General features: G+C 29.0%; 5 protein-coding genes across 6 annotated transcripts; 4 read left to right on the top strand and 1 right to left on the bottom strand.

Annotated features, from left to right (window-relative positions):
* The first annotated feature begins 35 nt into the window (after positions 1-35).
* Positions 36-6,473, top strand: LUBEL (Linear Ubiquitin E3 ligase). 2 transcript variants are annotated; one of them, XM_027350488.2, is made up of 9 exons: positions 44-367; positions 435-4,208; positions 4,736-5,179; positions 5,252-5,459; positions 5,514-5,632; positions 5,698-5,811; positions 5,870-6,051; positions 6,115-6,274; positions 6,362-6,473. In XM_027350488.2, the coding sequence occupies exons 1-9, from the start codon at positions 176-178 to the stop codon at positions 6,386-6,388; spliced, it is 5,220 nt and encodes a 1,739-aa protein (XP_027206289.2). In that variant the 5' UTR covers positions 44-175; the 3' UTR covers positions 6,389-6,473. The 2 variants fall into 2 exon arrangements, with proteins under 2 accessions (XP_075679130.1, XP_027206289.2); XM_075823015.1 differs by lacking the exons at positions 4,736-5,179; positions 5,252-5,459; positions 5,514-5,632; ... (2 more) ...; positions 6,115-6,274; positions 6,362-6,473 and adding an exon at positions 4,266-4,697 and having other exon boundaries at positions 36-367.
* LOC113799795 (putative defense protein) lies at positions 6,344-7,590 on the bottom strand. The gene is made up of 3 exons (XM_027350490.2): positions 7,427-7,590; positions 6,931-7,368; positions 6,344-6,852 (listed from the first exon to the last, which is right to left on the bottom strand). Exons 1-3 carry the CDS (start codon positions 7,469-7,471, stop codon positions 6,424-6,426), a joined length of 912 nt encoding a protein of 303 aa, XP_027206291.2. The 5' UTR covers positions 7,472-7,590; the 3' UTR covers positions 6,344-6,423.
* A 499-nt stretch (positions 7,591-8,089) lies between these two features.
* LOC113799783 (uncharacterized) lies at positions 8,090-8,944 on the top strand. Its single transcript, XM_027350478.2, has 2 exons — positions 8,090-8,454; positions 8,522-8,944. The coding sequence occupies exons 1-2, from the start codon at positions 8,179-8,181 to the stop codon at positions 8,909-8,911; spliced, it is 666 nt and encodes a 221-aa protein (XP_027206279.1). The 5' UTR covers positions 8,090-8,178; the 3' UTR covers positions 8,912-8,944.
* A 542-nt stretch (positions 8,945-9,486) lies between these two features.
* On the top strand, positions 9,487-11,056 carry LOC113799790 (uncharacterized). The gene is made up of 2 exons (XM_075823029.1): positions 9,487-10,188; positions 10,257-11,056. Exons 1-2 carry the CDS (start codon positions 9,603-9,605, stop codon positions 10,796-10,798), a joined length of 1,128 nt encoding a protein of 375 aa, XP_075679144.1. The 5' UTR covers positions 9,487-9,602; the 3' UTR covers positions 10,799-11,056.
* Positions 11,057-11,207: 151 nt separating this feature from the next.
* On the top strand, positions 11,208-12,150 carry LOC142645782 (uncharacterized). Its single transcript, XM_075823030.1, has one exon. The coding sequence runs from the start codon at positions 11,344-11,346 to the stop codon at positions 12,064-12,066; it is 723 nt and encodes a 240-aa protein (XP_075679145.1). The 5' UTR covers positions 11,208-11,343; the 3' UTR covers positions 12,067-12,150.
* Positions 12,151-12,289: the final 139 nt, after the last annotated feature.

Below are 12,289 nucleotides of genomic sequence, written 5' to 3'. Positions count from 1 at the left end.
AGAATAAGAATCCTTTCAAAAGAGATTCTTCTAAATTAGTTTTCTAACTAAAGAAAGATTGTTATTATTTTAGGTTATTTTTTTCAATTAAATTATCATTAATGAATTGTGATCTCAATGTTTGAAATCTAAAAGATTTCCGTAAAGATTTATCATATCAACAACAACAGCAAAAATGTCAACAAAAATTATTAATACAAATTCAATACAATATCCAATGGTCAATTGTAGTCTATGTGGTTGTATGGGTGCATCAGTTCGATGTATGAAATGTAATTCAATGGCATTTTGTATTGGTTGTGATGATATGTATCATCGACATCCAAAACGACGACAACATCTTAGGCAAGCTGTTGCATTAGAATATGTATGTGACTGGGTGTTGAAATGGTTGATTTTTTTCAATTTCCGTAAATTTTCTTTCCTTTTTTCAGATACAATTCAAGGAAACATCTCAACAATGTCAAAGAACGCCAGAATCATCAAGTAATAATATTGGTCGAACAACAACAGTAAAAAAACAGGAAACAAATTCATTATATCCATGGCGTATAACAAGAACATTGCCAAGAAATCCAGATAGTTTATGGGAAGATTTCTCAAATAATAATGACAATAATGGTCATCCATCAAAAATGCCCATACCACCACCAAGATTAAAAAAGAAAAATTATTTTATTTCTGGTATAAAAGATACGTTAAGAAAATGGGTAAATTCACCTGAAACATCGAAACAGCAAACACAACAACAATTTCATCCCGTTTCTATTAATCAATCGATAATTAAACAATCAAATTATCAGCAACCAAATGGCAAAATAACCAATACACAATCAAATCCGTTATCAAATCAAACACGTAAATATTCATTGCAGCAACAACAACAACAACAACCAGCAGCGACAAATATACGAATGTTAAAAACACGGCAATTTGCAACAAGTACAATCGATTTACCTAGATCAAATTGTGATCAACAACAAAAACAACAACAACAGGTAAAATTATCAAGTTTACCAAGGAAAAATTTTTCTCAACAAGATTTAAATCGATTCAATCATGTTGAAGAACAACAAGAAATTGATTTGGATATTCCATTTTCATCTGGATATTATCATTCACATCCACCACAACATCATGGTTCAACACAATCAATGTATCCGATGATGACTACTGATTGTGCAATGATTAATCCTCATCATCATCACAATCATCATCAACCAAACCAGTGTTGCTCGACATCAGGCATACAATGTAATCGCTGTTCTCATTATCATCATCATCGTTGTCCACATCAACAACCACAACAACAAATATTCAATGATCAATGCAGTTGTTTTGGTTGTTCAGATCAATGGTCAACAACAAATTCATTGGAAGAATTACGAAGAAGAAATTCACATGAACATTATTATGGTGGTAATGATGATGATGATGATGATTTTGAAACCGATGATGAAGATGATCAAATGCCAATGATGATGGTGAATGATTATCGATTATCATCATTAAGTCGTGATGCTAAAAATCGTTTACGACGTGCACGAATGAAACGATCACAATCCACAACTACTATGTATAATGGTAGTGTTAATCGTAAACATTTTGTTAATGATGAAATATTAGTTCCAGATAATCGTCCGATTCGTAGAGAAAAATCAATAATGATGACACATTCACCATCACCAGCAACTGTATCGATAAAATCATCGAAAAGTTTATCAATAGATCCAAATCGTTCATATTCGGATACGGTTTCCGATTCAAGTTCAAGTTCAATGCAATCACGAAATAAAATTATTGATTCCGTTGTTTTCGTTAAGAATTTGTCGAAAAACAAAGTTGATTCCGAACATGTACAATCAATGATTGGTGGATGGTCATGTCATTTCTGTACATTTATTAACAATTCTGATCGCAATGTTTGTGATATTTGTTGTAAAACACGATTATCGCCTGTTGAACAAATTAAATCTACAAATTCAAATCCAATTCCGAAAAATGAAAATTTATCCATTAAAACTGATGAACAGCCGATACAAAACGAACAGGAAATTATTTTTGATGAAAATTTCGTTCAAGAACAAATTGAAATTGAAAAAAAATTACAACAACAAAAAGAAAATGAATTAAATTTAATGGAAACAAATAAAAAATTTGAATCAAGTCATCAAATTGATTCATCATCTGGTATCATTGAAAAACCAATTGATGATGATTCAATCAGCAAAAAAATTGATCAAAAATCAACTGATAATGGCAATAAAGGATTAGATCATGATGATGAAAAAATTGTTGCCAAAATAATAGAGGAGAAAATTTCCCAGCAATTTGAAAAATTAAAATTATCACCACAATCATCTTCAGTGGTGGTAACATCCAATGATCATTCATCAATCAATAAAGATTCAATAATTTCACCAACAAATCCTACAATTCAATCAATGAATCAGCAACAATTTTATCCAATAAAATCAAATTATTCATGGTCAAATTGTTCAACACCATTACCATTGAATCAAATCAATTATCATTCACATAGACCATCATCATCATTAAGTAGTAGTAATAATTCAATGGCCAATAATATATTTGGTTTGAATCAATCGATGATGATGGATTCACCTTATTATCAACAAAATTTAAATTTTCAAGATGATATTCAATCGATTATCAGCAATAGTAGTAATTCATCATTATTCTATCCGAATTTTGTACCAAATCAACAGCAACAACAAAAATCATTGATAAATTCAGGTAAACAAATGATACAAATTATTCGTGATGCAGAGAAAAAAGGCTACTCATCAGATGATCTTGAAGTAGCCATACAATTTGATCCTGTTTCCCCGTTAGAATGGTTGGAAAAAAATTGGAAAAATCTTTGTGAAATTGTACGAACAATATCGAATAATCAGATTGTAGAATTTGAATCAACAAATGGAAATTCAAAGATTGAAAATTTTTCAATGATAACCGAAAAAGATGCTAAAATTGCATTACGTTTATGCAAAGGAAATCTATTACAATCAATTGAAAAATGTGTTCAACGTTATCAGGAGAATAAATTGTTTGATTCAAATGTTAATAAAAATTTACCAACAAAAAGTGAATTTTTTGCTATGAAAGTAACCGGTGTAGGATCTGGTCGTGCAAATAATGATGCTAACCATTTGATAAATGCAAATGATAATTTGGAATTTCAAGAATCAAACAATGCAAAAGAATTTAATCTTTCAAAACATTCAAAATTACCGATGGAAGAATTTCTTCAATCGCCTGATGGTCTGATGGATAAAGATAAATTATTGGAATTTTATCTGGAAAATATTCGTGATTCAAAAAATCTACCAGATTTTAATCAATTAGAAACATTAATAATGAATTGGCAAAAAGAAAAAATGATCAACGATCAGGAACGTGAACAATCCAGGATTCGTGAAAAAGAACGACAAAAAATGCAAAAATTAATCGATATTCAAAAAAGAATTGATAATGGTGGCGGTGGTAGTGGTTATTTATCCGATGGTACAACCACTGAAGAAGAATTGGATCGTGAAGTTGCACGTGTTTTTCAGAATCGACCATCATTATCATCTTCAGAATTGATGATTGATTCGTCAGATCATACACCAATATTTACGGAACAAGATATCAATCGACAACAACAACAATCGAAAAATAGAAAACAACGAATCGAAACAAAATTAAATGAATTAGTTGCAAAGCATACAGCAGCAGCAACAGCAGCAATTTCATCATCAAATGATGAGAATATTACACCTATTCAACAAACTGTTGTTGATGCTGAAGAAGAATTATCACCCATCTCGATTTCAGCTGAATCGGATGACAATTTTACCGATGCTGTTGCTGAGATTGAATCATCATCACCGTTATTTTTATCATCAAAACAACAACAACAACAAAACAAACAAATAAAAGCACAAATCGTTATTGATCAGATTTATAAATTTATGGCAACAACACAACCGGTGAAAAATGTTGCCGGAAAATTTTCGATAGGAAATCCTATATGTTTATTATCGACGAAAAAAATTATGGAAAAAATTTATCGAAATCCATTGAATTTACAGACAATTTCCAGCATCAACACTGATGTCCGTCAACCACAGACAACAGGAAATCCGATTTTAATTCAGCCAGCTGAAACACCGAAATTGATAAAATCTTCACCAGTAAACAAGGTAATTGTATTTTTGTTAATTTTTTTTGTTTGATTGTTGTTGTTGCTGTTCGGATAGGATGTATCGAAAAAACAAAACAAAAATAGATTATCAATGATGAAATCAATAAGCTTAATGGAATTATCATCATCAATGGAAGATAATTGTTTACAATTACAACAACCTGTTTATAGTAAACGTCGTGGTTTTGATAAATTACAACGTGCATCATTGAAAAATTTAACACAAACTGGATTAATAAATTATGATAAGGATGATGATGAAAAATTGACAAAACAATCAATCATTAAATCAAAACGTATTAAATTAAGATTAACCCTACAGCAGCAACAACAAATCCAAATGATAAATGAACGAAAAGAAATGGCAAAAAAATTTCTTATTAAAACCTTGCGACAAAAATCATTAGAATCATTGAATTTTATTTGAAAAAAATATTGATTTTTGAAAGAATTTTTTTCCCAAAATAAAAATTTTGATTATTATTTTTTTCATTGATTTTGATTTTCATTGTTTATCATGTCCAGCTTGAATCAGCGGAACCAGAATCCTCATCATTATCGATTGTCGAGAAATCCAATTCACCATTATCATCGCCAGTTGAACAACAACAACAATATTCATATGAATTTCAATGGGCAAGAACCGAATTAGAATGTGAATTATGTACAAGAATAGTATCGATTGATGATATTATTGTTATGATTACATGTCAACATTATGCATGTCATAATTGTATGAAAAATTATCTACAAATACAGATACGTGAACAACAACGTTTAGTTATACAATGTCCATTTTGTAATGAACCGGATATTGGTGCTGAACAGGATGAAAAAGTTTTTGAATATTTAGCTATATTTGATCCATTCATTCGTCATATAATCGATAGGGATGTTTATGAATTATTTCAAAGAAAAATGCGTGATCGTGCATTAATGAGAGATCCAAATTTTCTTTGGTGTATAAAGGTAAATTGGATAGATCAAAGAAAGAATTTAAAGAAACTTGAACTTTAATGTTTTTCCTTTTTCTCAATCAAGTGTTCATCCGGTTTTATTGTACCAAATCCAAAAGCATTGACAGTAATTTGTCCGGATTGTCGTCATACATTTTGTCGATCATGTAAAAAACAATGGAAACAACAACATTTAAATCAATCTTGTGAACAATTTGCTCTATGGGAAAAAGATCATAGTCTTGATTATGCTGAACAATTATTGAATAAACATTTGGAAGAATTTGGAATCGGTTTGTCTCTTTTTTGTTTATTATGATTAATTTTACATTGAAATTTTTGTTTAGAATGTCCAAATTGTCATTTTCGTTATCAATTAGCGAAAGGTGGTTGTATGCATTTTCGTTGTACACAATGTTCATTTGATTTTTGTGGTGGTTGTTATCGTCCATTTAAATTGGGTAGTGTAAGTGATGATGATTGTGTTATTTGAAACAAAAATAAAAAATTGATTGAATATTCATTATTAAGAGATGTTTTCGTGCTAAAGTATGTGAACGACTTGGTCTTCATGCACATCATCCAAGAAATTGTCTATTCTATCTTCGTGATAAAGATATTAGCGATCTAAGGAAATTATTGGATGTATGTATGAAATCAATCATTTCCAATTAATTTGATTTGAATGTAATTTTATCAATAGGAAAATCATATCGAATATAAAACCGATGATGATGTTAATGATCAGAATAAAAAAACGACAACGGCGACGACTACGTCGATAACAACATTATCAAGATGTCAAGTAATGGAACAAAAGGAGGTGAATTTTGCAATGAAAGATAAACCATGTAATCGTTTTGTTGATGTAGCCGGTCTTTGCAAGTAAGTTTGATTTGAAATTTATTCACATTACAATTCTGATGATTAATTTCATCGATCCATTAGATTACATTATAAAGAATATCTTGGAAATTTAATCTATCGTAATCGTATTGATCCAATTTCAATATTCAATGAAATGGAATTAGAATTAACATTGAAAAGAGAAAATATTAGAATTCCATCCAAAATACGTGGTGAAGATTATTTGGGTAAATTAAAAGAAGTATGTATAATTACATCAAATCATATTATATTTATTTGAAAAAAATAATAATATCAAATTTTTGTTTCTTTATCTTTCTTTATCTAGCTAATTTTGGAAAAGATTCCATTATAGACTCTACATATATTAAAATTATTGTAATAATAATTTTAGAAAATAAATTCACAATAAAATAATAATAAAATAATTAAAATTAAATTGGATGTTGTTGATGAATTGTAATTAATTGTAAATGTTGATGATGAAACAATACTTTCAACATTGTTTGATGGTTCTTGTTGTTGTTGTTCAGCTGAATTTTCTTCATCCGATTCTTCTTGTTCGTTTGATGGATTTTCACCACCACCACCTTCAACTTCTCCTTCTCCACCTTCACCTTGTTCTTCTTCACCACCGCCACCACCATTGATAGTAACACCTAATGGAATTTTTACCGATTCCATTTCCAACCAATAATGTTTAGCATCAATAGCAACGGTTGCAAGAAATATAATTTCATTATTCATTGTTGATTCGGTTGGAAACCAAAATGCTGATACACGTTGTTTCGGGCTGTTATTTGAATGTGTCCAGGTATTCTTTCAACAGGTTAATTTGAGAAAAATCAATTCAATCAATCAATCAATAAACCACAAGCAAAAAAAAACATTACTTACATTTCCTTCCATATTATTACATGAAAATGAACGTGTTTGATTGGAATCCATCGGTACAAATTGACCATCGGCAATCACTGTCTGATCATTAGCCATACGTGCTTGAACAATAAAACCACGAAATACTGTACGATAATTATCATCGGGTGTATAAATTTCAATATGAACAAATTCTTCATCATTCATATACGGGTACAGTGTTATATTGAATAAAAATGGATTTGTTGATTTTGGTTGTGATTGAATATTTTGTCCATGATTTGGTTTTAAGCTTGTGCAGGATTCAATTGGTGCACCATTACGTCTTCCATTGACTGATTGATACGATAGAATCAAAAATATAACCACAGCAAACGATAATATTATCACACGATGATGATTGTTGACAAACATTGCTGATAATAAATCACCTCGACGAAAACCAAACTCAAAACCAATCTAAATATGACTGAATGAATAAATATTTTTTTCTCCAATTGAAAAAACAAAACTTTACAATTTTCATTTCACTTTGTAGGATTTCATTTTTGTCCATGGCCATATCAATCAAACACAAAACACCTGTATGAACGTAAACGTAATACGTTTTTGACTAATTAGATAACGATGTTTTCCTTTCAAATATTTGAAAAAAAATTCATTCATTTTTTTCTCTGATTGCAAGGAAACAATCAATATTTCCTATTTATTTATTTCAAGTTTTCAAATTTTCCAAAAGGAAATGACCAATTTTTTTTCACCGATATTATCATGGATATCTTTAGGAAAAAAGTAAAGCCGAAATCTAATTGTGCGTACCATTTTCATTATCAGTGACTAATTATGAAAATGATTGCTTAATCATTATCATTTGATTGCCATAAATAGCCATTCTCTTTAACCATATCATCTGATAATAATGGAAAAAAACAATAAGTAAGTAAGTTAAACGACATCATTAATAATAATTAGAACAACAATGAAATGGATAAAATCAATTGATTGATTGATTGATTAATTGAAAACAATGATGCAATATTGAAATTGATAAATCACAATAATCAAATCAAATCAATAAATATTATTGATAAATTTAGTTTCAGTTAAAAGTTTCTATGGTGATGACAGAAATTTTAAATTCTGATAAAAATCCTAAGATTTACATCGTATTATTATTATTGAGGAGAAAACAAATCGATCATTTTGTTTTTTGGGCAGCGATCGATTGGTTTTTTCGTTTTTCTTTTACTTCAAGAATCAGATAGAAAAATGGCAAGAAGTCGTGCATTAAGTTTATCATCAATGTTTAATGGTGTTTTGGATCAACATGATGGTCATAATGGTAATCATGATATGATTACAATCGAATCAAATAGTATTGGTATTCGTAATGCACAACATTTAACAATTGCTGGTGGTTTTTTAGATTTTGCTTTGTTTGTTGCTGATGTTGAACATTTAAAATTTTTATTAGATACCGGTTCCGAACATGTTAAATATTATGTATTATTAATTATTATGCTTTGTGCATCATTAATTTTACAGGTAAATTTTTTTTAAAAAATTATTTTAACCCTTTTTGTTGAAACCTTGATTTTCTTTCCATTTCCAGTTGATAGTAGTATTTCTTATGTTTATTGTTGGATTTAAAAATAATAAACCAAAAACAACATATCAAAGATCATTTAAAGCCAACAATAACAACAACAACAACAAAAATAATGATAATAAAATGGAAACATTGAATTCGAATGAACAACAACCACAACAACAACAATCAGCAACAACATCAATATCGGTACCATTTGAAACAAATCAAAAAATATCGGTTGATGATAAAGATAAAGTAGAAATTATAAATCATATAACAATTTGTATAGTAACATTGATTGCAATATTGAATGTTTTTATTACTGTATTTGGTGATCGTAATTCAATTACAATTGAAAAAATGAATCATTTTAAAAATGATAATTATACTGTAAATTTTAAAAAAATCTAATTTTAAATAAAATATTTCAATTTTTTTTAATTATTTGGCACACGCGATTGCATATCTTAATATATTCGGTTTATTTGAATGATAATGACAAATCATTTGTTGATGAATTAGGCAAACAAAATCTAAAAATTGTCTCATTTCAAATTCAGCCGAAAATTGAAATCGATATTGATGATGATCATCAGTACCGGATTGATTATTGACAGTAATTATTGTACGATCGGTATCCACTTGAATACCGGCAATTTCCATCCATTTACATTGACCATAAACAATTGATGATTGATGGTCATCGTTTGTTAATAATTCAAAATGATCACGAAATAAATACAGTTTTGAATTGGATGAAATCATCGACGACGACGACGATGGTTGTAGAATGTTGACTTTAAACCAAACCATTTTTTTCGTTTTTGTTTGTTTCGTTTTTGTTTGTTGAATTGGATTCACAAAAAAAATCTCTTTGGTTTTAAATGGAATAGGCAGCCAGTTTTTTTTTGTTTTTGATCAATCAGGGTTAAAATTTAAAAAAAAAAAAATTTCAAAATTTTTTTACCGTCCTTAAATGACGTTACGCAATGTTTTTTAACGGCGTGTGCAAAAAAAAGAATGGTCTTTTTGATGTTGTTATAATCATCTTCATCATCATCATTTTGAGCAATTTAATTTTGAAAATTTGAGATAAACAGCAATGGAAAACGACGATCAATCGGTGAAAGAAAATGATAATGATGGTGATCAAATGAAAATTGATAGAATATCATCGGATGATTTATCCGATCAATCAATAAAACGAAAAGCGAATGAAATGAGCGAAAATGTTGAACAAACAACGATGAATAAACGTGCTAAACAGGATCGATGGATATATTCTACGAACCAAGATGATGATCTATCGAAACCAGACGAAAATAAAAAAGATGATAATGACGATAATCAAAGTCTTGATGAAGGTGAAATTGTCGATGATGATGATGATGATGATGACAAAATTGGTTTACAAAAAACATTGAAAATTCATTCCGATCCAAAAAAATCACCAATCAATGATGATGATAATGATAAATTTGAAGAAGGTGAATGTAATGATCAAATTAGTCGAAATAACGCCAATGATGATGATGGTGATGATGAAAAACAAGATGCTGAAATTGCATCAAATTATAGTGATTGGAGTGAAAGTGAAGATGATCTACTTATTAAAAACGATCCGCAACCAAAACAACAACAACAATTGGAAACAAAAATTGATTCCAACGATAAATCATTGATCAAAAGTAAGTCAAGAAAGAAAAATTTTCTCTACAAATTATAAGATTTTTAATTATTATTTTCATTTATAAAGACGATAATGATCTTGAAGCAATTAGCGATGATGATATCGATACAATATCCGATATTTTAAACAATAAAAATGGTGATGAAAATGTTGAAAAATTATTGAAACAACAAAAAGATAATGATGGTGAAGTTTTGGAGAAAAAACCAAAAGAACCTTGTATTGTTGATGCATTGAATATTGTTTGGTGTCCATTGATTGTTGATAATAATGGCCATGATAATGATAATAATGATACCCTATTGACGACGACGACGACAACAACATCCAACAATAAAATTGAAAATGAAAAAAAATTACGTAATGAAAAATTTCGTAAACAAAATTCAACATTAACAATGTTAAATCGTATTGGTTTTAGTCAAAAATATGCTGGACCATTACTAACCGATCGTATTAATGATTATCTTGCACAAAAATTAGGTCCGAAAATTTATCAACCAATGCTACATCCATTACCTGCATTACATTCATTTTATCTTTCGAAACAAATGTCTAATGATTCTAATAGCTTGATGGGAACCAAAATGGTTATCAAAAAAGAATAGAATTCTTAACTATATCCATGTAAATTATTCATCGTTGATCCATCTACCTTTTACGTTGTTGTATGGAATAATTGACGGTCGAATTGTGTATTGATTTCATTTCTGAATTTAAGATAAATTTTTCTCTATTTTTACAAATTTGTTTTTTGCTTTTTGGAATTTCTAACGAGCTATTTCAATTATGATAATTATGAGAAGCAAAAAAAAAAAACAAAACGCTAAATGAATTTTTGTTGTCAAGGGGCCGCTGCTGTCATTCATTAATATTCGACCATTGGTCATTTCTGAAACATCCAACAACAAACAAACAAAAAAAAGATTTGTTTGAAGGACAGTCGATTGTGTTTCTTGAAACAAGAAAAAAAACCTGTTCGAATGAAATATACATAGAGAGAAAAGAAATCAAGATGTATGTTTTCTCAATGATAATCCAATTTTCATTAGAATAATGATTTCGAAAAAAATAATATTTAACGAAACAAAATCATTTTATTGTTACCATTGCTAACAAACACGAAGTTTTTTTTAAAGATTCGGAGAGAAAAATGATGTTGCCAAATAATTTATTGTCATTTATCATCATCATTATTGTTTATTCATTTGTTTTATCTATTCTTGCAACATTTATTCCATCATTATCATATCAACGGCCGATTAGTCCTTATTATTATTCTACTGGTCCTCGAATATATCCCACATATTGTCCACCAACAACAACGATTATAACACAACCATCATTAAGCTATTTGTATCGGATAAAATCAATTCCTGTATATAGCCCGTTGGTTTATACATCCTTACCATATCGATCATATTACAATACATGGAAACCAGCATCATATTTTTGGCGTATTCGTTCACAAAACGGAACAAATACAACTGATTATATTTATAAATCAAAATGGTATTCACCAACATTTTGGAAATATCAAGGTTCAATACAACATTTTCCATTATCAAATGAAACCAATATGGGTGATGATGGTGATACAATGACAAAAGATTCATTGGAAAAAGAATCCGAACCATTAATGATGATGAAAGAAAAACGCGCTAATGAAATCGATCAATTGGAAAAAGAAGAGCCAGAACCATTAGCCAATGAAAAGAAAATGGAATCAAAAAATGAAAAACAACAACAACAACAAAAGCTCAGTGCAAAAAAGAAAATGAAGAAAAAATCCAAAAAAATTGTTCGTGATGTAGAACCGACAACAACGACAATACCAAAAACGAAAAAACGAAAACGTTCCAATCGAATGACATAAAGGAAAATCAGCGATTAGATTATATGGCGATGATTATCGATAATAGTGTCATAAAGTAGAAGAAGCTAATCAACAACAACAACACAACTTTAGGTCAGTTTTTTAACGTTAGATTAGACAATCTGCTTGTAAAATCCTTATATATAAATAGCAGCAAAATTTTTTTCTCTCAAAATTACAAACAATCAATTCTTGTGGTTTTTTATAATTTTTTTTTTAATTT

The sequence above is a fragment of the Dermatophagoides pteronyssinus genome, unplaced genomic scaffold (assembly GCF_027571235.1).
Source record: "Dermatophagoides pteronyssinus isolate colony J.1.1.1.1 unplaced genomic scaffold, Derpt_VIB-CSIC_2022.12 sq0022, whole genome shotgun sequence".
NCBI classification, from domain to species: domain Eukaryota; kingdom Metazoa; phylum Arthropoda; class Arachnida; order Sarcoptiformes; family Pyroglyphidae; genus Dermatophagoides; species Dermatophagoides pteronyssinus.
Note: the sequence above shows the minus strand (reverse complement) of the source record. Positions and strands in the feature narration are given on the sequence as shown.